A 24,701-nucleotide genomic window follows, 5' to 3' on the forward strand; every position below is an offset into this window, starting at 1 on the left:
AATTATTCCGCTATTTTTTATAATTATTAATAATTTCCATGACTATTCTTCCCGTGAAAAATTGTCAGATGTTTTTTTTGATAAAAATTTCTGACCTAATAACAAAATTCTTGATATTCCCTCTTACAAATGAGTTAAAATCACCCATTAATCACATAATTACAGAATTATGCATTAATAATTATTCAAAAAAATTTTAGAATTTTGTTTTCACTAATTAAATGAGAATTAACTTGAGGAAAAAATTAATTTAAGGCTAAATGTCAAGAGACATTTTTTTCACTCCAAAAATCCACGAAAAATATAGTTCCTCTTTTTGCCTTAATTAAAAAAATAACAACTAATCAACAAAATAATTGCATAACTATTAATAATTTTCTCTTTAACTCGTTCATCTCATCATTTTCCCAGCAATTTTATTCAATTATCTAAAAAAACATAGAGATGAAAATATAATATCAGTAAAATTATGTTCTTGGAAAAATGACAACTAATTAACAAAATAAATAGATAAATGCGTAATTATCAGACCTTCTTCAACTCGATGATATCATAATTTTCCTATCGGTTTTATTCAATAATTTTTTTAAAATCGAGATAAAAGTATAGTATCAACACATCATAATGCATTTTTAGTCTGCGATCCATGCACAAAACCCGGCCATGTATGTGACCCAGACACCGGTAGATGCGTGTGTCCACGTTTGACCTTTGGCGAGCACTGTGATCGTTGCAGGCCAGATTCCTACGATCTGATACCAGGCATTGGTTGCAAGGCATGTGCATGCACTCCAGGCTCCACGAGATCCCAATGTGACTTCAGTGGACAGTGCCCATGTCGAGTTGGCTTTGAGGGTCTCAGGTGTGATAAATGTGCACCCGGATATTATGGATACCCCAAGTGCAAGCCTTGTAACTGCCATGCCGGTGGTACCATCAAGTGCGATGATGGATTGTGTCATTGTGATCAGAATGGACAGTGTCCTTGCAAGGTAAGAGAAATTGTTTTTTATTTTTTCGAAATCCATTTCACTATTCTATCGACACTAGCATTTTTTTTCATTTTCAATGATAATATGAATTAACAAATCTATTGTTATTGTGGATAAAACAAAATCATTTTGTGTCGCAAGTCCTCATAAAATGGTTCGACATTTTTTTATGAACAAGCTCAGAGGAGGGGAGAAGAGAAATAATGGAAGCGGAAAATAAAGGGAATTCTACTGTAGTTGGAACTTTTCATTAAATTGAAATGCGTAAATTTCAAGCAAAAATATTGTTTCAATGAGCATGAAACGTTAAAATAAAGAGTTTTCTTTTTTATTTATGATTTTTCGTATCCAAAAAAATTCTTCAGGAATATGCACTGGGGAGGCAATGCAACCAATGCAAGGAAGGGACCTTTGGCCTCTCTGAGGACAATCCCAAGGGCTGCACCGAGTGCTTCTGCTTCGGGAGATCGACCCTCTGTCATCAGGCAGGTCTCACCTGGGGCCAGAGACGCCTGACTAGGCCTCGGATACTCCACATCAACGAGTCTGCCAATGATGTTATCGTGAGTAGAAATAAAATGAAAAAATTCAGCGAATCGATGAATGAATGAATGAAAGAATGAATGAGTGAATGAATGAATGGATGGAATTATAGGAGATCAAAGGGAATGAATCAATTAACCATTTTAATTATGGAATCGTAATATTCAATTACTAGTTTATTTGCTGAGCAGATAAGAAAAGCCGACGCTGGGGGTTTAGTCTCATTCATCTGTTTGCGTTGGATAATAGGAGATATAATGAGTCCAAGTTCCACCATTTGCTACTACATTAGTATTTAATTGAATATTCACTTATTTGAGGGATAATTGCATAAATAATAGCCATTTTCGGTCATTTTTAATTCTTTTCTCACTGAAAAAAATTCAATTGCGCCAAAATTCTTGTCATTTGAGATATCGGGGCCAATTTGGAGTAAACAAAACTTATTGAAAAAATTAAAAAATTTTCAAAAAATCATAACTTTCCAAATTATTAATATTTTCAATTTTATTTATTCAAAATTTTTGTCTAATAGCCATCTTTCCATAAAAATTTCAACTATTTATACATATTTATATAATTTATTCTCACGTTTGATAAGTTAAAAATAATAATTCGAATACTCTCTCCAATAATTTTCTCTTTTTTCTCGCAGATATCGAACTACGGATACTCCATAGCTCTCCCGACCTTGAATGGCGGCCTGAACGTGACCAATGGATTATCAATCATTCCTGGGAGTGAGGGTGACGTCATTCTACCCGCAAATCTCTATTACAGTTATCCGTTGTACTGGCAATTGCCGGAGTCTTTTCTCGGGGACAAAGTAAATATTTTCTCTAGTTATTCCCGGGTTTTTATGGCTTTTGGAGACGTTATTTATTTCGTCGTTCAAAGATTGACTAGGAATATTGGATAGTCGAATGATTCTTCTTTATTTGAATACGGTGATTGGATTCATGAAGGAGTTCTGTTTCTGTTTTTAAAAATTTTGTTTTCTTTTCATTTTTTAGGTCGTTTCGTATGGTGGATTTCTGAGGTTCAAAACTTCCGTTGTGGGGGGAATCCCACTGAGATCTAGTCTTCGATATCCCTTGGTTCAGATACAGGGGAATGATAAAATTATTCTGGAGTATTATCAACATCTACCGGTTGATGACAATAATTTTAAGATTAGGTAAGAAGTACTTTCAAATAAAAAAAACAACACGCATTTTTCTAAACATTTTTTTTATTCCTGAAATTTTCAATTTCGTATTCATTTCATTCAATTCCTCTGGGATTATTTAATATTTCTGGAAATAGTAAATTTATCGAAAAATATCATCCAATTTTTTTTGCAGCCCATGAAATTATTTATGAAAAACATTGACCCCTAAACTCACTAGCTTTAAAAATGTTCGCAAATTAATCTTCACAAATTCTCTATTTCTTCTCCAATTCTTCTACCTTTCGAAATTATTTTCTAAATATATCTGAAACAACTGACTTCATGAAAAAATCTCACAAAACACTTCACAGCCCCAAAAACTGTAAAATAAATTAACAAATAAATTATCACAGTTGCTAATTTCCCCTGCAATTCTCTCTAGATTTCACGAATCTCTCTGGCAAATTCAAAACCGTCCAGACTACAGAGTATCCCGTGAAGTTTTGATGGTGGCCCTCCAGGACATTCAGCACATATACCTCAAGGCCTCGGACCTATCAGAATTCCACGAAGCCCAGTGAGTAAAACCCTCTTTACAGTCCCACGAAGTAACGCCCAAAACTAAAATCCCCCTTTTTCAACTTGAAAAGCTGTAAAACAGAAGCCATAATAAATGATAATTTCACACAGACTGCTGGAGGCATCATTGGACGCTGCTGTCCTGACTCCCACCCACACACCAGCCCTGGCAACGGGAATTGAAATTTGTGAGTGTCCAACTGAGTACAACAACACATCCTGCCAGGATCCCAGTATCGGTTATTATCGCTGGTACAACAACGAAACAACAACAGCCACGATTGTAATCGATCTGGTGGGCCAAGCGAGGCCATGCCAGTGTAATGGTAGATCGGAAATCTGTGACATAGAAACCGGTTACTGCTTGGTGAGACAAAAACACATTCAGACATGAACAATTTTGATATCTGTACTAAATATCTGTTTTATTATATTTTTATTGCAATGGGTCAGATATTTCTTTCATTCTTTATTCAATCAAATTTCATTTTTATTTGGTAGTAATATAATTCATAGACAAATTGTTTCAATTATCAAGTGGTGAAACAAAATGACTTAATTTTATTTGATGAGATGCGAATGTTTTTTAGAATAGAATGACATTTATCAAATAGTTTTTATTGAATTGAGTTTTATGGATTTTCCACTTGCATAATCATAATTTCTCATTTTATCATTGATACAAAAGTAATTCTGTCATGAAGACAATCAGATTTTTGATCATATTGTGAAAATATTGATGATTTTACTTTTTTTGAAATGAAAAAATGTTTTTTTTCTGCAGAATTGCAGAGAAGATACAGCAGGTGAATTTTGTCACGTGTGCGCCGAGAGTTTTCACGGGTATCCTGATCAAGGGGGCTGCCAACCTTGCCCCTGTCCACATGCCGATAAAAGATTCTCCAAGGGATGTGTGTTAAGGGGAAATGAAGCTGTTTGTCACTGCAAACCTGGTGAGTATTCATTAAAATTTGCAATTTATTTTATTCAAAACAGATTAATACACGTTAATAAATTTGTTCTCTTCGTTGTCTAATTAATAATTTGATTTCTAACTAATAAACTTTTTATTTGAATCAAGAAAACATGTATTCGTATCCAAAAACAAATTTATTCAATTGAATTCAAATTTATTGAATTTAAATAAACCATTTCTCAGGGAAATTGCTTTCATCAGAATGTGGTTAATATATTTACCTCTCCCTTAACGTTGATTTCTAAATTATTTTTTTTAACGACAAATGATGCAATCAATCTCATGATCGAAGTTAGTCAAGATGGCATTGGAAAGAATATTTTAAATCACAATTGAAATCATTTACAATAATTTTTTCAGTTATCACCGAAAGACGATCAATCACAGTATAAAAAAGAATAGAATGAATGTGAAATTGATAGCGTTGCAACCAACGTCAAAATTTCCTGACATTTAACAAATCTGTGAATAAAATAAATAACCAAGTCTAACAAATTAAAAAAAAAAATTGAAAATAAAATCCTTCACTTGAAATTTTCTTCTAAACCCCAGGCTACACTGGCTCCAGATGTGAGCGCTGTTCCTACGGATACTTCGGCTACCCGACCCACCCCAATGGCACCTGCACCCCCTGCAACTGCAACCCAGCAGGCAGTGCCTCAGACGAGTGCGACGAGGAGACAGGTCAATGCAACTGTCGTCCAGGCTCAACAGGACGAGACTGCTCCCAGTGCACAGCAGACCGCCACGTCTTCATAAACAACATCTGCACCTCCTGCAACGACAACTGCACAGGCCTCCTCCTGGAGGATCTGTCGCAATTATCCCTGAACCTCACCTTGGAGACCACCCACATCGCCGACGGTTACATCCCTCCCCCGTGGGTGGAGTTAGCGTACATCGACTCAAACGCAACTGAATTGCTCCAAGAAATCGACCGAATAGATGAGCTGAAGGACAGGATGAGGAGCGTCCCCTGGGGGGACTACCAACTGCTGAGGATCAAAGCCGAGAATTTGCTGAAGAGTTTTTCTGAAGTCAGTGGCACCTCCTGGGACTTGAAGCCAAAGGCTGAGGATTTCAAGAACAACATCTTCAGTTCTCACTTGGAGGTGAGGAACCTGCGAGACCTCCTGGAGGCCATCACCACGCAGTTGATTCAGTATGGAGACGATGTCAAGAGGGTGGGGATCAAGAAGGCCCTGAAGGAGGCGAGGATGATCCTGAGTTACTTGAAGAGTGTTAATTTAACCCAGAAGACGATGGAGTGCCAGAGGATTCTGGACGAGAGTGAGGATTACATCGAGTGGTTGACTGGGCAGTTGGATCTCGTTGAGCCCTTGGATGAGGTCAGGAGAAGGGCTTCGAGGGTTGAGGTAAAGGCTTACGACATCAAGAAGGTCCTGGAGGGCAACATGGAGACGCTGTTCCAGTACGACACATTGTTCAATCAGATAAATGGGAGTTATGCTGGTGTGAAGGTTCTGAACGATAACATAAGGATTCTCACGGCTGATACTGTGGGGATGATCGAGGAGGGGGTGATGATGAACGAGGAGGGGAGAGGGCTCATGCTGGAGAGCCAGAATAGCCTCCAGGCCATTCCCGAGTTGAAGCAAACCCTCGACCACTGGACGGAGAAGCTCACCATAAAGGAGGGAATCCTCTATCGCCTGAACTACGAGTACCAGGAGAAATACGTGACGAAAGCAGTGGAGCACTCGCAGAATCTGTCAGACTACGTCGATCGTTACGTCGCTCTGTTCGACAGAACCAGAACGCAAGCTGCGAATCCCCTGAAGGCAGTGGAGGCCTACAAGCACATCGTGGAGAACCTCCAGGGGGCGAGAGTGGCAGCAGCTGCTGCCAACGAATCAGCTTACGAGGCGTACTACAAGGTCTACCCCAAGGGCTCCAGTGGCAAATCCCTGCTGGACGCAGCAGCCGAGATGTCAGAGTCGTCAGCAGGACAACTGGACCTCGCCCAGGCCCTCAAGAGCCCCCTGGCCTCGATCCTGTCTACGTTGGAGACCCACCAGCACTCGGTCCAGGACTTGAAGTCCTCACTCAACTCCACAGGCATCAAGGACAATCAGATAAACATCAAACTCCGAGAGCTGCAGTCCTCTGCGACACACCTGGAGGACTCCATTCAGTCCATCAAGTCGACGCATCAGAGTCTTCTCGACTCAATTCAACAATCAGAGACTTTGATCAACGACTACAAGCTGGGAATTCAGAATAATCTGCTGCCTCAGCTCTCGTCGCTGAAGCACGAAGGGGACTCGAAGATCTCGCTGGCTAGTGAACAAATCACAGAAGCTCAGTCCAATGTCAAGAAAGCTGACGCCAAGTTGATATCTCTGACTCATGCGTCCCAAAGGGGACAGCAGGAGTTCTCCAAGTGGAATAAAACACTTTCAGAGAAGCTGAAGAACTTGAAGGACAAGATTGCCGAGGCCAGGAACACGGCCGAGGGGATCAGGGTATCGTTGAAGTCCTCGGAGAACAAGAAGTGCATGAGATCCTTCAGGTCGCCGTCTATTCAGCCCTCGAGCACCAATAACATCGTCATTACTCTGGCTCTGATACATCACAAGACAGAGGGGGCACTGTTCTATCTGCCTAGCAGTGTCAATGATGACTTCTTGGCGATTGAATTATTCGATTCGAAGATACGGTTTCTGTGGAACGTGGGGGGAGGCACTGGGGTGATCGTTCATCCTGAGGAGCTGTCCTACGGGGATCCGCAGAATGACGAGTCCTGGTACAGGATAGAGGCGGAACGCCTGAGGAATGTGGGGAGGCTCACTGTTAGGAGACAGGTCGGGCCTGGAGGGTCAGTGCCGATTTCTAATTCTACGAATCCTCAGTTCTCCAGGTTCGTAATCATATTGTTTTATTTAGTTTTTTTTTGCATGGGGAAGGGTCGTTCAAGGATTATGTAAGCCAATTTTGGGAAAATTCATGGAATTTCGGAAATAAATTCAAGTTTAAACATAAATTCAGGCACATGTCCAAGACACAAGTTCAGGTCTGAAAATAAATTGAGGTCCAATCACAAATTCAGGTGTAAGCTCACGGGATTAAATTCAGGTCTAAAAATCAATTCATATTTACGATCACATCTTGCGAGTCCCATCCTAGACACAAGGATGGCCATCAATCGTCCAATTCTTCAATATTAAAGGAATTTCCAACTTACATTGATCAAAGTTTAAATAGACTAATTGAAATTAAAAAATAGTAAATTAATTGGTAATCTAAATTTCCAATTGATGATGAATTAAGGCCCGGTTGCACCAGCTCCGGGCAACGAAAAAGTCACATAAGAAAAACAGTGNCCAATCGCTGAACAAAAAAATTTTTCCCATTCGGATTCAAAATTCAGGCACCATTAGGGAGTATCTCTGGTTAAAAATTATTTTTGGAGCTAATCAAATTTATTTGTATCTGTTCCACGCATTGAATATTTTTCAGATTGTTTTTTTTTTTAATAAATGCAAAAATATTAATCCATGCCAAAAAGTAGCAACAGCGTCGGTAGTTTTTTTTTTCACCAGGAGCTGGTACCGCTGANGGAAATAAATTCAAGTTTAAACATAAATTCAGGCACATGTCCAAGACACAAGTTCAGGTCTGAAAATAAATTGAGGTCCAATCACAAATTCAGGTGTAAGCTCACGGGATTAAATTCAGGTCTAAAAATCAATTCATATTTACGATCACATCTTGCGAGTCCCATCCTAGACACAAGGATGGCCATCAATCGTCCAATTCTTCAATATTAAAGGAATTTCCAACTTACATTGATCAAAGTTTAAATAGACTAATTGAAATTAAAAAATAGTAAATTAATTGGTAATCTAAATTTCCAATTGATGATGAATTAAGGCCCGGTTGCACCAGCTCCGGGCAACGAAAAAGTCACATAAGAAAAACAGTGAATTTGGATGTTCGATGGATTATTTTACCCGGGAGAGTATCTCAAATTTATCCCAGGACCAAAAAATAAAATTTAATCCCAAGGTTAAATCAGTGTTAATTCAAATGAGGCTACAGGACAAATAAAAAATTATTCTTCGGATTAAATATTGAAAAATTATGACCCCTACGATAAAATTGACCCCGAGGATAAATTTTACCCTGGGGTTTGCTTGGATAACAAGGCTTGGTGCAACCGGGCCTAAATTTCCAATTGATGACGAGTGAAATATTGGAAAATATGGAACTATAAATTTTCTATTAAGTACGCAATACTAAAATTCTTATAAGAGATTTCCGATTATCCAAATAATCGTCAATCTTCCTAACTCAATCACTGATTAATGAATAATTCAAAATTCGACTCTTTAAATTGACGATTACCCCAATAATTAAAATTTAAACGCGATATCAACTAATTGACAACTTGATAATTTAACCGTAATTATAATTGATGGATATATGGCTATCCCTGCGTGAACAATACCCCCATTACTTTCGCCCGCCAGGTTCGACGTTGCGACAACCGACAGAATTTGGCTGGGAGGTGCCCCAGCCTCCCAAAGACGTCCCTCCGAGCTCCTGGCCCCCAACGGACTCCCGGGCTGTGTCCACCAAGTCCTCTTCGATAACAAACAAATCGGCCTCTGGAATTTCGTGACTTCGGCCCCTGACAAGGCCTGCAAGGCCTGCGTCGAGGGCATCGAGGAGACCCGAAACGAGCTCTCCTACAGTTTCAACGGTGACGGCTACTCCGTGCGGAATCGAGTGCCCTCAGGCCCCTACAACAAGTACACTTTCGGTGTCTCCCTGACCTTCCGTACCTTCGACGAGTCAGCTTTACTGTTCCTAGCCATCAACGAGGAGACCCACCAACACGTCATGATCTACCTTCGAGAGGGACGAGTCGTCCTCCAGATAGATTACGGTGGCAACATCTCCATGGAGATGTCCTCTACCTTCAAGTACAATAACGGCAACTGGACGAAGGTGGACGCCTTCAGGCAGTATCAGCTTCGAAAGAACATTGAAAAGTGTTCACTGAGTGTTGGAGAGAATGACAAGAAGCTCGGGGCGCCTACACCACAGCCCAAGAAGGAGGACATTCCTGATCTCTCTGGCTCTAAATACTATTTTGGCGGTGTACCACCGAGTTTCAGGGCTGAGAAACTAGTGCTGCCACATCAGGTCTCATTCCTCGGCTGCATGAGCAACATCAATGTTCAGGAGGGCTATGACCCCATGGCGGAGGTCTTCTACGGGGTTGAGCCGTCCTGTTCGAGCAGACCTATGACCATTGTTGGATTCTACGGGGATGGCTACCTGGAGCACAGGTCATTCCCCCTGAAGAAGAAGTCCGCCAATGTGACTGTCTCCTTCAGAACCATGCAGCACGAAGCTGCCCTGGTCTTGTCCACCTTCCAGGGTCAAGAGGATGGTCTCAACACTGTGGGAAGTGATGACAAGGACAATTATTACTCGATAGCGTTGGTCAATGGACAGGTCCAGGTGAGGATCAATGCGGGCGTTGGGGAATTGACTCTCCAGTCTAATAGCACATTCAATGATGGAAAGTATCACACTGTGACCATCATGAAGAGGAGAAAGAATGTGGAGTTGAGGATAGATGACGCCTATCAAGACGGAGGGGTTTTACCGTCGGCAGCTGTCGTGAGGGCGCCAGAGTTCGGTGGACTGTTCTTCGGAGGACTTACGGCACTCATCAATGACACCAGGATGATCGGCTCTGTGGTGCCACTCTATGGCGCTATCAAGGAGGCCATATTCAATGAGGAGATCATTCGATTCCAGGAGGCTGTTAGCTTCGATCACGCGCTTATTGGGAGGTCTGGACCCGTCATGGGGAGGGAGCCACCCAACTACATGCCTTCGGCGTCTTTGTCGAGGGGGGGAATGTCGACGCAGCCTGAAGGATGCCAAAAGGTAAGAATAAATCAGTGGTGAGGAGGTAGAATCAATTTTTATTTGGAAGCGATTGTTCCATTTCGATTTTTTTATTATGAACTGCAATTCCTCTGTATTGGTTTTTTATTATTAATCAGCCGATTTTTCTCCAACAATTGACTAATCTTTTGATGATCGATTCGATCGTTATCGATTATTCTAGATAATCGATCTTCATTCAACAATCGATTACCGTCTTGTTTATGTTTTAATTATGAAAAATAATGAATTTTGAACGTAATTAGTCATGGTTAATTGTCAAATGAAAATCGATTAATCGAAAATATCGAGAAATTAATAATTGGTTATCGATCAGAAATCGATTATGAAACGACCAATCCATCATTAATAAAACAGTTACTCGAAGAATAATCGAGGGAATAATCTACGATCGAAAAGAATCGTATAATCGAGGAGAATCGATTAATCGAACATAAAAAGACTATACCCGCAATTTCACGAAATGCAACCCGAAGAGATGATCAAATCGATGTCAAATAACTTGACAAAAAAAAAACTGAAAACATTAATGATTTTTTTTTTCCCCAAGGTCCCATACTACTCTCTGGAACCCGGAGCCCTGAAATTCGGTGACAAACAGCACAGTCATACCCAGCTATACCTCAATTTCAAAAAATTCTGGGAGAAAAAGTACACAATCGAGTTTGACTTCAGAACCTACTATCCCAACGGCCTATTATTCATCACCCCAGGGATCAAGCGAAAGCAGTATCTCATGGTGATCATCAAGGACTCCATGCTGAGTCTAATCGTGAAGAGCAAGCAGAAGAAGGAGATGGTGTTCAAGACACCGTTTAACGATGGTAATTGGCACCACGTGGTGATTGGCCACGAGGAGAGGAGATTGACCCTGGTGGTTGATGCACAGAGTCCCAGGGCTGTCAAGGTCCCCAAGAAGATTGGGTTGGAGTCCATGATGTATATTGGGGGATTGCCTGAAAGTGGAACACCCTTTCCTGATCAGGTGGTGGCTAAGTTGGAGACGCTGAAAGGGTGCATTAGAGGACTGAAGGTCAATGGGAATGTTTACGATATGGTGGGCTCTACCTCGAGGCCCTTCAACGTGGGCCAGTGCTTTCCCAGTGTCGAGAGTGGGGCATACTTCCAGGATGATTCTTTTGCTGTCTACAAGAGGGACTTTGAACTGGGGGCTGTGCTGGAGTTGCAGCTGGAATTCAGGACTTCTGAGTTGTTTGGGGTGCTATTGAGCATCTCAGCACCTGGTGGGAGTCCATCACTCTCCCTGGAGATCAACGCCGGTAAGATCGTGATGGCTGGGGACCCTGGGGACAGAAATCCCACGGTCGTGGAGCAGAGCTTTGGCAGCACATACACCATCTGCGATAATCGGTGGCACAAAATTCAGGCGGTTTACAACGAGGAGGAGCTGACTCTCAAAGTCGATGAACTTGACCAGAGGTTTGGACTGCCTGTTGGGGGGGATGGAAGCTTCCTCGCTGAAGCTGCTAGCTTTCCCTTGTTCATTGGGGGATTACCAGGTGAGAAGAATGGTGGAAATGATTAAGGCTTTATTTTTTTGAGTTAGAAGCTCTTTATTTATACAGTGAAGTACAAAATTCCTTTAGGGCTAAACAGAGGTTACAGATAATTTTAGAACAGAATGATTGGTGATGAAGATTGTCATTTTATTTTAACATTTCAACATTCCATTTTTAATTGGTCTTGTATTTGCAATATATTAGTCAGTGCATTGAAATTGACGGCAAGTTTATTAATAAAATTTAGATAATATTAACACCACTTGAATAGTCACAGTAATCGTATTGTTTTATTATTCAATTTCACTATGTTTTACATTCTTTTTAAATTCACTTGCTTGTGTAATACATTTATGCATTCAATTTTATTGTTTTTTTGTCTTCTTCGTTACAGCAACCGCGCCTAAAGGTACTCTACTCACTCGTGACCATTTCCACGGGTGCATACGAAACGTGATGATTGGTGGCGAAAGACGAGACTGGACGGACATGGCAGAGCTCCACAACATTCACCTGAGCTCCTGTCCAGTTCAATAAACCGTTGATTTATGGAAATTAAAGGGAATTTATTAAAGCACGTTAAGACTTGATCGAAGCCAAAAGAAGCTAAACCGTAACAAATCACTGTAAAGTATGTAATTAACGAATTGAGACTTGAGCTGGTGAAGTGAGGTTCATGTTCGTTTGAGGCCCTTACGGGCCCTCGGTATTCTCGAAACTCCAGAATGTTAATGTAAGACATTTTTACACTTTTGTCACTGCCATATTACGATAAATAATAATAATAGTTTAATTGTCCCACAACCCAGTTTATCCAACAATTGTACATCAGTATTTAACACTTTATTATTTATTTATCGATTATTATTATTATACAGAGGTAATTGAATAAATGATTTTTTTTTCTAAGTTATAAAAAATTGTGTTTTTAATTCGTTTCCTTGTAGAATTTTTCGATTAATCGATATACACGCGAGTATCGATTAGGCTTCCGATAATCGATTCTTTGTTTCTCGATTATTTTAGATAATCGATTCGTCAATTTTAGATTCATCATTATCGATAATCGATTATTCATAAATCGATTAATGTAACATTCGATAGTTCATGAATCAACCAACACAATAATTGATTAGTTAAAAATCGATTATCATAATAATCGATTGTTGCGTACAATCGATTTTCAAACGTGATTCGCTGGTAAGAATCTATTACATCGCGTTTTCAATTAATGATAATGGAAGAATCGATTATGTCACGCATTCGATTAATCGATTCTCATTCGATAATCGATTAACAAAAATAATTTCTTATCAAATACACTCAACTTATCGATTATTGATAAATCGATTAATGTAACAATCGATTGTCAAAAATGAAAGTTTGTACTGATTGCCAAACACAATCGATTATTTATAATTCGACCCATGTAAGAATCGATTATTTATAAATCAATCAACGTAATAGTCGGTTATTTATAAATCGACTAACGTAACAATCGATCGTTTATAAGTCGATTAACGTAATCGATTATTGCGTTAAATCGATTGCCAAAATCTGAAAATTGACGGTAATTATAAAAAATGAAAGTCTAATGAGCTAACTAATGAGGTAATGGGAATTTGGTTCTGGGAATAATGAAATAAAAACACAGAAACATTGGGTTATTGAGTTTTTATTGATGACATTCGTTTTCAAGACGCTAACAGTAAAATATGACCCAAAATTTTACTTGACTTAATAAATATATCATCGAGTAGTAGTTTCCATCTTTTTTGTCGTTTATATGTATATATAAAAACATAATATTTACAGACATGGGTAAATTGAAAAATTATCAACTCGACAGAGGTCACATTTCCATCCACTTTTTTTTTCTTCTCTTCATTTTCTCTATTGATGACGATAAAAATTAACGATTGCGTAACTGTAATTGGGTAATTGTTCATCTCTCCATTCAATTCTTTATTAATTAATTCTGTTATGCCTTTTATTTATTTATTTATCTATTTGTTAATTAGTAAGCGATTTACGGCAGCATTTTCATACACGCAACATCGCACTCGAACATTTATCACTCTCACAGTAATATTGTTTATTCATTCTGTTTAATTAGTTTTTCTTTAGGTTTTTTTAATTAATTGAAACATCTCTCATGCATCCTTCATGGTCTCTCGTTCTCTTTCGAAGTCCTGTGGCTTCCCAGAATTAATTGAAGTGTGTTAGTATCCTTCTTGATGGATTTTTATTGAAAAATATACACTTAAAGCTCTAGCAATCACTCTTCGAGGCTTGGGGATTCATTCAGGATTTTTCGAGAGCTTTCCAGCGTCATTTACTCCTTTCAATCTTAACTCTTCAACCCAATTATTTCAATTGCTCAGGAGAATAATTGTGGTTTCTGCCTTTCTAAGATACTTTCGAAACTTGTTGCAATTTCCATTTTAGACTCTTAACACTTGATGACTGCAATGGAAATTATTTTCATTCGAGGATTTTTCCATCAGGTCCTAGAGTGAAGATTCTCTTCGAGAAATAATTTTTTTCCGTCATTTATTGAAATTTTCAAAATGTTTTTCATTGAAATTTGAATTTAATCGGGAAAACGAAGTGATTTTATTCATTTTATTCTGTTAACAATGCAATTATTTCTGTAATTATCATTTCTAAGAGGAAACGTCGAGACATATTTTCCTTCAAAATCACTCATTAATGAAGTAATTACGGAATTAACGAAAAATTTAATCAGCCGTTTAACCATTCGTACGCAAAATTTCATTTGATTAAGTTCTAAATTGTTCGAGGGACTCTGGGACTTTTATCAATTTTTTATGGCATTCAAACGCACGTATATTGTCATATCGGACTATTTCAATTACTGAAATTGTTGAATTACATCTGTAATTCTTGTAACGTTTCTGATGAATTCTCTCGTCACACCTAAAAATTGTCCAGAGATAATTTTACTGACAGATAATTTGGTTTTATCATAAATTTTCAAACATTTTATTAATGAAATTCGACCAAAAATATTGAGATTTTTAAATCGATATGTCAGTTACATTCTTTTGTATTATTTTAAATAAATGTTAACTTCATTAACTTTTTGAAAATATGAGAATTTCACGAGAGAATTGGCTCGCCTATTTATGGCACAATAAATTAAATATCTTGGGTTTTACATACACAAGCCTGGAGACAATTCTCTCGTAATTAAATTCACGATTTTTTTGAGTAATTAACGCGTGGCTATTAATGTTGGGGAGTTTTTCGAAAGAATACTGTATGAAATACTGCCATCGTTAGAACCCAATCGTTTTTTCTTGTTCTGAGTAATTTTAATACTAAACTCAAGCAAACTTTTGAGAATATGAATTTTGTTAATGAAAGAGAATTGAGGATTTTTCGACAAATTTATTTAATTCTACATTCATTATCTCGTTGAAAGACCTCAGTCAAATTTCAAAATCGCAGAGACATTTATTTATCGTGCAGAGTTTACTAGTTCAGTTTTAGTATCAAAAAATAAAACCGAATTACGTTTTTAATTTTTTTCATCCATAGAGTTTTGATCTTTCTGATCAATAAAAAAATCAAAATCCAATTTTTCTAATTTTTTTCACAGTAAAAATGAAATAAACTCATTAGCACAATCAATGAAGGCACCAGCAAATTCGGAATTTCATTTAATCAAAATGTCCACGCATTTTATTCCAGAGAACTCATCAACGAAATGAATGAAGAAATACGAAACTTTACAAATCCAATTCCGTTCATAACAAAACTTGTAAAAAAAATGAAAAAGGAAAAAAAATGCATTGCATAAAAAACAAGTGGAAATTCAATGTGATTTCTCCTCCCTACATTCCACGTATAAAACAAAAATGAAGAATGGGGGGAAAAGCTAATGAATAATGATGCATCTCAACGCCCAGATTGACTTTAAGGCTTGATTTGGTATTCTCCCATTAATTTTTCAATCACTCCATCACTCAATTATTTACAAAACTACGTTTTTATGTCCATGAATTGTTCAACAAGCAAAAATCAGTTTTTCGAATCATTAATTATTTTTTTTTTTCAATTAGAGCCCCAACTGTCAACAGTTGAGAGCCAGAGGAAAATGTTCTGTCAATTAAAAACTGCAAATTCTAATGTATCAACAATTTTTCCCATCACTCCAAGCATTGGACATTAATTTAAAAAATGTTAATGACGTTCTCACGATCATTTTCCCATTGGAATCTGCAGTTTCAATCAATTACGACTGTTTTCAGTCCTCGTACGATATCAATTGGAAGCCAAAAATTCGCTTCGATTTTTATTAATTAAAAATTGAAATAGAAAAGATAATGAGAATGAGAATTACGAAGCTTATGTCTTGTTGTGTTAGCCTTCAATCAATGAATCATCGACATTTTAAATTCTTTTGACGATAACTTTAATGAGGAAAAACAATTCCATTAATCGCTCGATCGACACATGAGTATAAAAAATTAATAAAAAAACGAGAAAAAAAAATTTGATGATTTTTTTTGGGGGGAAGTTTCAGTGTGAACGATCGAAGAAAATGAAAATTGACTAATGAACAAACGTTGACTGTCGGTAATTAAACAGTGGGGTTTACTTTTTTGTATTAAAATATGATAACTATGAACAACAGAGGGGTTTTTGTTATTTGTGGGTGGTAATTGAGGGTAAAACTATATGACGAGGGCCATGTCCTTTTTGTTTGGTAGATTGTTCTTCTTTCCTTGCCAGAGGCTATTGTGTATCGTAAAGGCATCTATGGTCACTGTCAGATGCTTTGTATGGACTTGGGAGAAACATTTACCCCCAGAATTATATCTGCAATTATTATTAATAATTTTTTAAAAATACGACCAATTATTAGAAAACAATTAATTGAGTTTAATTAATTACTTTTGTAATAAATGGTTTTGCAATCGATATTCTTCCAATTAATGAAAGGAAAAAAATGTAATTTTTTCGCGAAAATTTTTCTCTCATTGAAATACTAAAATCGATTCTAAATCATTGACAGTCTTCATCAATTAATTTCATTAAGTATTAATTAGCAATTAAATCGGTAATTAATAAGATAAAAGTAATAATTAATGAATGAAGAGAATCTAATAAAGTTTTTTTAAGTTGAAAATTTTGAAATTGATGTCACATTTTCATTTTTACTCACTTGAAAAATTTGTCGAACATATTTTCAAGCACTTGTTTGGGCCCCGTTCCACAAAGTTTAGTAACCTCCTCTGTGTCCGGGCAGTATGAGTAAAGAGCACGAAATTGGCATCCAGCATCCCTGAAGAGAATGAGAAAATGTTTGCTCTCTGATCTTCCAATTTCATCCAAAACACGTCTTTTAGCGTCTCTGTTGACAGTCCCAGGGAATACACAGTATTCAACTGCATTCAGCATTATTCCACGATTGGATTTTGTGGTTGGTTGTTTATAAAGTCGAGGACCTGCAACAGCCATTAAAAAAAAAACTAATTACTCACTTCTCCATCTCAAAAATTCATCTCATGACAATTTTTAAAATGAATTCTAAATTATTTCTTTATAATTCTAAAATTAATCCACTAATTCATTCAATTAATTATGAATAAAATTCATAAATCTATTCTAATTCATCAAAAAATGATTGTTCAATCGAATGATTGATTAATTCATTCAATTAATTATGAATAAAATTCATAAATCGATTCTAATTTAATAAAGAATAATTGTTCAAGTATGAAAATATCCTGGGGCTTGTTAAATATCAATTAAATTAGTAAATTACCATTATATTCCATCATAGAACTAGCTGTGCTACTGATATCACTACTGCCATCATCGAATTTCCTCTTGGACATGAGACCAGGTGGCAGTGATCCTGGCCCTGAAGAAGGTGAATTCAAGTGTTTCGTACTTCCACCCATTCCAGGACTTGGCGCCCTCCTCGGTGGTGTTGCACGCCCCAAACCACTGTCAGTATCTGCCAAAAACACAAACGTGATTTATCAATTGATAATAATTCACCTCCAATCGGGAAGATAAATTATAAATGAAAATGAAACGAAAAATGGCAGAATTAATCATCGATAACCTTCTCCCAAGGACGAACAAGATGAGAGATCTATTTGTGACCCAAAACCTTTACCAAATTATAATTTAATTAGTGTGTGTTATTCTGAGTTTCTAGGTTGAATACATGATTATTAGTTTCTAATTAATTCGATGAGATTATTCTGTTTGTTTTGCAATTGTAGAGTGAGTGGATTGGTTTGCAAATATCTTGGAGAATAATAAGTGAAATTAATTTAATCGATTGGAATATTCCTCTAATTGATTAATTAAATCAATTAGTGCAATTAAAATGATGTTGATAAAATAATATTTGTCTACAGTTTTTCAATCACTCCTTCACCGCTCATTATCTCGGTAATGGGTGATTTTAGATAAAAATGTCAAAAGGCATTTTTTGCAGAGAATTTTAAAAGCTACAAAATTGTCTTGTGACATTTTTTTGGACAATCAACCGTCGAGGGGATAATTAACAAAATAACAATAATATCCACATGATTTTTATCTCACATTATTTTTACCATTGTGTTATTCTTAATTATCTCGATAATGAGTGAGTTTAGAAAAAAATTTCATATAAAACTTTTTGTAGAGCATTTCACAATCTACAAAAAGTTCTTATGACACTTCTCGATAACTCCAATAGTTTCCAAGATATTCGCAACTAAATCCCCCCCAAAATCTCAATCTCCCCACTCCATCACCAAAGTAACCATCTAATTAATCCACCGCTATTAATAATGAACCTGTAAACACAAATAAAAATGATTCTCCTACATCCACCGAATGTTCATGACTCTCGACATCGAGTGAAACGAGTAATGAAAGAAATTATAACCACATCCAGTTCGATTAATCTGAAAAATAGTTGAAAAAAAAAATAAAATAAAGTATCAGTTGCCACAACCAGTGCTGTACAAGCCCAACAAGCGTTGTCTATCGTCTAGTGAGTGAATGCCCTGGACGGTGTTAATCCCATCAACAAAACGTAAACAATCTCCTGCCACACAAATCGATTTTTAATTAAAAAAAAATTGTTTAAGTCGTGTTGACGAGACTTTTGTACGAGAAAAACGAAAAAATCGAGTGTTCCAGTGTCGAAAATCCCCTCCAGCCTGTCACCATGCGTCTAGTGTTCTAAATTCCTAATTAATCACCCTAAAATGAGCCATCAGTGAGCAATTGAACCGGATTAGACAACAAAAAGACAAATAAAACAGGCGAAATTAATGAATCAAGGACGTGGGATTTGATTTCTCTCTTTGAACAATTGTTATTCCCTCACAATTTCAATTGTGATTTTTTTTTTCGTGATTATCCTTACCACACAAATTCATCAACGAATTTGATTTTCTTCCTTTAAAGTTTTGGTAAGTCGGGTATTTTGTCCTGCCTCTAACCTGTTGCTGAGGCTCCTGCGTATCTGCAATATAATCCAACGTTTTTCGTTGTTACAAGCCTTCGAGGCCCATGAATTAATTAATGTGAAGTTATTTATTGGTTTTTGGTTGAACGAGGATAATGCAAAGTCATTTTTGCAGTTTTTTTTTTCGATGATTGTGGGCTCTAGCTACTTGTTCTTCATTGGGGCATTATCAACTGACAGTCAATTGTGGAATTAATTAATTGATTAATGGTAATTTCAATGTAGCCGGTGCAGCTTGGTGCGGAGCAACGTTGCAATCAACTGGAAATTCTACGTCAAATGCTCTACTTTTTCAACTCAATTCTATTGATTTTTCTCAACTTTAAAAATCACTAAAAATTTATTTTAACAATAATTGAGGGTGAAAAGATGACTTTGAGGTTTCATTTAGCTTTAGAAAGATCAGAAATTGAACTAATGGAATTGAAATGATGAAATTAATTTAGGACAATTGTCGTTTCAGTGATTTCTCAAGTAAAAAAAAATCTTTCAATTATTTTCGTGTGAAGTTCTTCAACTTTAAAAAAACTCTGAAAATTAGTTTCAACAATATACTAATTAAAGATGATTGTTTGGAGGTGAAAAAATGATTTTTAAGAATTCATTTAGCTTTGAAAACGTCAGAAATTGATTAAACAGAATAGAAATGATAGAATGAGTTCCCTGAAGTTATTATTTCAGTGATTTTTCAAGTCAAAAAAATTTTTCAATAATTTTCATGAAACTTTTCAACTTTGAAAATCACTAAAAATTCAATTTAACAATACAATAATTGAAAATTATTATTCCAAGGTAGGAAGTGGATTTTAACAATGCATTTGGCTCTGAAAACGTCAGAGATTGAATTAATGAAATTGACAAGATGTAATTAATTCATTGAAATTGTTGTTTTAGTGATTCTCAAACTAAAAAAAAGCCTTTCAAAAAATTTCTTGGGATGTCTCGTGAGTGTACAACCAAACGTAATTTAGCAATCATGAGGTACGTGAAAATGCTCTGCCACTGACATAATCACCAAGAAATACCAGTAATTCTCACGATTAAAAATCGATAAACACTGAATATCTATCACCCACCTCTCGATGTCTTGTAGGAGCCCCTCCGTCCCAGTTGAGTGGTACTACGACACGGTGAACAACCTCTACCATCGTCTGGCGAATCTACGGAAGATACTAAAATAAAAGGGCAAAGACTATTACAAATTTCTTCGACAATTTACTGGAATTTTTTAAATCGCTATTTTTAGGCTAAAGCTATTCCTGGAGTATCGGGGGAAGTTTTAGGAGTAGAAGTGCATGCTACATTGAGAATTAATGAGTTTAGATGTTGTTGAGTGGAATAAAACGTGAATCTCAACGAAAATTAACTAATTCATCTAATTTACTTCGAATTTTGCAAAATTGAAAAAATTAATTTTTCAGATAAAAAACCTTTGACGTTTTTTCATTTGTAAAATACTATTTTCATTCTTATTAGAACTATTCGTTAATAATTATCATCTTGGAGACATGAAACATTGATAAAATATAATTTAAATAGTTTCAATGAAAAGAATTCCTATTCTCATTTTCATTTAATAATTCATTGAAATATTCGTTGGGACAAAAAATTCCATTTCATATGTATTCAAATAGTGAAATAATGAAATGAAATAGTATTTATATTTGATCCTCACAGATAATCGCCAAAACGTCGAATTTAACTTTAAAAAAATGGCTTTTCCACTCAACTAAAAAAAATTGAGAGAAAAAAACAAAAACCTGTTTCGTTTTTTTTTTTGTGAGTGATAGAGTGCGTGTAGTGCGTACCCTTGAGACTGCCGCCCCTATAGAAGGGCCCTGAGCGCCGGTCATCGTAATGGGCGGCAATGAGAGTGTCCTGCGAGCCTCTGAAGTAATCTCGCTTCATTGTTGGTGAGATCAGCGTCGCTACATTAAGTGTGTTAGTGCAAAAAAAATAGTACAACATAAAATAAGGGAACACAAAACAATCGACTCAGGTATCTCTAGCCAAACAATTCCCCTGGACCAGTTGTAATTACATTGGCGAGAGTATCTGGAGGTCGAGGGGTTGTGAAAGAGTTTTTTTTTATAATTTTGGAAAAATAATACACAAAAGTTGTTGGAGATGTACTTTGGATACTTTTTGGTCATCAAACTGGCCATGCAGAGAGCAAATGCAACATTGAAAACGTGAATTACATTTTGCAGTTGTAAAATGTTGAAGAGAATTTGTTGATTCATGTGGAAATTAATTGAATAAAAAATCAATGAATAATTGTTTAATTAAAAGTATCGAGTATTTCATTGAATTTCCATGATGAAATCAACATTTGGAAGGGAAAATGCAACATTGAGAACGTAATTTACATTTTGTTGTTCTAGAATGTTGAAGAGAATTTGTTGATTCATGTGGAAATTAATTGAGTAAAAAATGCAGAATTATTCTTGATGAATTTCGTGAATATCTCTAAAACTATTGGATTTAGAGAAAAATGTCATACGAACTTTGTGTGGGGAATTTAATTCTCTGGAAAAAATGTCATGTGAAATTTTTCTCTAAATCTAGTAGTTTCATAGATATTCGCAATCTTGTCTGGAAGAAATCCCTCTCAACGACTGATTGAACGATTAATTATTATTTAATTGCAGATATAAATTATTTAATTGAATTTTCACGATGAAATCAACATTCGGAGGGGCAAGGAGGAAGGCGATAGTGACCCTAAATGTTCTTACCTGTACTGAGATTTGAGGAAGATCCCTTCTTCCCACGACTAGGCGTCAGTGTACCAGAATCTAATTCCGAGTGATCAACGGCTATTGTTTTCGGTCGCGGTCTAGCCGATGTTGCAGTCTTACTACGTAACTTTGGGGTTTGTTTTATGGCATTTAGAACTTCCTTGTCAAGGACCTTTCCCTATAATCGACGAAAAATTCAACGAAAAATCAATTAATTTCACGAAAACTTAGTAAAAAATATTCTACCAAAACCCAAGGCATTACGACGCATTTGCAAAGTGAATAATTCCATTTTTGTTTGTCAAATAAATAAAAATGAATCATTCCCTCCCTTAAAATGCAAATATCTCCTAAAAGGAAGGGCTCAAATGAAAAATCACAAAAATCCATTTTTGAAGAGAATTAAATTTTCCACAAAAAACATTTCTGTCATTTTTCTCCAAGTCCAATAAATCTCTAGATATTTACAAAATAATCCGTAAACATTTTCAGACGACTGAAATAATTATTTAAAATTTACAGTAATCGATCGTTTGATGTATTCATTAAATTTTCAAAGAATTCCCAGTAAAATCGTCGAATAAAATGAAGAATGAAACCGGAAAATCTGAAATTCATTCAATACGACTAGAATAACGATGAAAAATCTCAATAATCACCTCACGCTCAGCCTCCTCCTTCAGCTTTTTCAGCTTGTACTGCTCGAGAATAGCAGCTCGTCTCTGCCTATCGTCCTCCTTCTTCCGGGCCCTCTCCTCCTCCTTCATTTTCTCCCTCTCTCGTTTAGCGAGTGCCTCAGCCTCTTTCCTCTCCTTCAATTCCCCCTGCTGCTGGCGCCTCTGTAGAGACGCCAGCATAAATTGCTTCTTCTTCTTCTCCATTTCGTCCAGAGAATTGGGATCTGGATTAGCCAGTTCATTTCCAATGATCAGCCCAACCCCAGTGGGACGAGTCTCACCCGTGCGCTGTCTGTCCTCTCTCTGTCTCTCTTTGTCAATCTCCCTTTGGAGCTCTCGATCCCTCAATTCCTGGCGCTGCTGTTCACGTTCCTCTGCTTGACGTTGACGCTCACGTTCGAGATCTCTCTGGATCTCCATGTGCCTCTGACGATCTATGGGATTCACTGGTGGGGAGTCAGGGCGCGCTGAGAAGTCCTCGTGTTCGATGAATGAGGAAACGGTTCTTTCCTGAATTGAAAAAAGGAAAAAAAAATTCAGATTAAGAATAACAATAACATTATTTCAAATTTTAACAATAATATTAACATTATTTCAATTTAATAACATTCTTAAATAATAATAATAATAATAATAATAATAACATTATTTCAAATTTTTTTAATTCTTTAAAATGTCGAAGAATTATTTTTAAATCATGAAAAATTGAAATTTCACTTTAATTTTTTTACACACAATATTTCAATATAAAAATATTGAGAAAACATTAATTTAGAGATTTTTCAAGATACAGACCACGACAAATTTATCAATAATATTCAGCGTCATTTAAATTACATTTTGCACTGAATTACTATTTTTGTTAAACATGTTGTTTATAAATAAATCATTGAAATTGTTTAAACTTTCGGAAACCTAATTTTTTTAATGGTGCAAAATGGATTCCACTAATTTTAAAAATTTTCAAAGCAAAAGTTGAAGACAAATGTTTTTTCAATCAGGATTTAGCGAAAAATGTCATCAACTTTTTTTCATTTCTTAAAATTGAGCATAAAAACATCTGAAATTTACCTTTTTAGGTGATCTCTTGACCCTCAACGCAGGTTTTGGTTTCTTAGGTCCATCATTATCAAACGAGATGTAAAATCCTTTTTCCCCAGCATCGGCAGGATCCAGGGGAGTGATCTCAGGTGTAGCTGAGGGAGATGGCGATGCCTCGCGCAGTGAACTGTGAGGTTGAAATGAATTGCGTGAGGGCGTCGTCTTCGTGGGTGAGGATATTCTGTATGTTCTACTGCCCGACGTGATGTGCAGTCTGGGAATTCGTTGTGCGAGATCATCGTCATTTCCAATGAATGATATATTTTGGGGCTCCATGTCGTCCATCGGTGGTGCCGGTACTGGTGTGTGCAATGGGGCATTGTTGAGACGCTTCTCCGTTGGACTTTCACAGGTCATCGGGATGTGGTGGATTATCGGTTTCTTCGGCTCGGGACTCTCACCCATCAGTTGACTTATCCGATGCACCTAAAATTCAAATAAATTCAAATTTTAGACACAATTTTATCGTAAATTAATATTAAAATGAATTTGAAAATGACTTCACCCATTTTTTCAACATTTTAGAGTTTTGGAAAACTCTTTGATGGATTATTTTATAATTTTTTAACAGTGCAAGTCTCGAATAAATTTTTTTGAAAATTTTTTGACAACACAAACTCTTTCAATGAATTATCAAGTTTAGTTTTTTGACTTTTTAACGCCGCAATGTTTAATTTTAAGTTTACAAAAAAATCACAGCTGATTTATGTTCCATCTCCCATCTTATAAACATTTTAAAATCTTAAACATCCATTTATACTTTTATACCAAAAAATAACAAATATTTAATCATTTTTAAGATCAAAAGTGTTGAAAAAAAAATTTTAATGACTTTTTAACACAATAAATTCTTTAAAAAACATTCAATATTTTTCCCCATCACTTTCTGTAGTCCACAATTGTCATTATCAATCAATTCTCATAAAACTGAAGTCAAATAAAATGGTTTAAGAATTTTTCGACACC

The 24,701-nt window shown here is 36.3% G+C and overlaps 2 protein-coding genes across 8 annotated transcripts in view; one reads left to right on the forward strand and one right to left on the reverse strand.

Annotated features, from left to right (window-relative positions):
• Positions 1-12,513, forward strand: part of LOC107046729 (laminin subunit alpha-1) — a gene marked incomplete at its 5' end in the record, with an annotated part of 85,943 nt that extends 73,430 nt beyond the window's left edge. The window contains 11 exons of the mRNA XM_015269420.1: positions 637-992; positions 1,358-1,555; positions 2,191-2,361; positions 2,549-2,712; positions 3,128-3,262; positions 3,376-3,631; positions 4,049-4,217; positions 4,793-7,121; positions 8,734-10,168; positions 10,740-11,709; positions 12,104-12,513. Of these exons, the coding sequence (XP_015124906.1) occupies positions 637-992; positions 1,358-1,555; positions 2,191-2,361; positions 2,549-2,712; positions 3,128-3,262; positions 3,376-3,631; positions 4,049-4,217; positions 4,793-7,121; positions 8,734-10,168; positions 10,740-11,709; positions 12,104-12,246 (6,326 nt within the window). The remainder of the gene's footprint in view (positions 1-636; positions 993-1,357; positions 1,556-2,190; positions 2,362-2,548; positions 2,713-3,127; positions 3,263-3,375; positions 3,632-4,048; positions 4,218-4,792; positions 7,122-8,733; positions 10,169-10,739; positions 11,710-12,103) is intronic.
• Positions 12,514-13,367: 854 nt separating this feature from the next.
• The window catches only part of LOC107046730 (patronin), a 40,003-nt gene continuing 28,669 nt past the window's right edge, over positions 13,368-24,701 (reverse strand). For 5 of the 7 annotated variants that reach the window (XM_015269425.1, XM_015269428.1, XM_015269423.1 and 2 more), the window contains 9 exons: positions 23,706-24,161; positions 22,617-23,144; positions 21,955-22,135; positions 21,025-21,144; positions 20,293-20,388; positions 19,115-19,213; positions 17,507-17,701; positions 16,904-17,186; positions 13,368-16,557 (listed from right to left, as the gene is read on the reverse strand). In XM_015269425.1, the coding sequence (XP_015124911.1) occupies positions 16,413-16,557; positions 16,904-17,186; positions 17,507-17,701; positions 19,115-19,213; positions 20,293-20,388; positions 21,025-21,144; positions 21,955-22,135; positions 22,617-23,144; positions 23,706-24,161 (2,103 nt within the window). In that variant the 3' untranslated portion in view covers positions 13,368-16,412. The remainder of the gene's footprint in view (positions 16,558-16,903; positions 17,187-17,506; positions 17,702-19,114; positions 19,214-20,292; positions 20,389-21,024; positions 21,145-21,954; positions 22,136-22,616; positions 23,145-23,705; positions 24,162-24,701) is intronic. The other 2 variants (XM_015269426.1, XM_015269424.1) reach the window with 2 other exon arrangements.

This window comes from Diachasma alloeum, unplaced genomic scaffold (assembly GCF_001412515.2).
Source record: "Diachasma alloeum isolate Michigan unplaced genomic scaffold, Dall2.0 Dall_scaffold_01785, whole genome shotgun sequence".
In the NCBI taxonomy this organism is placed as follows: domain Eukaryota; kingdom Metazoa; phylum Arthropoda; class Insecta; order Hymenoptera; family Braconidae; genus Diachasma; species Diachasma alloeum.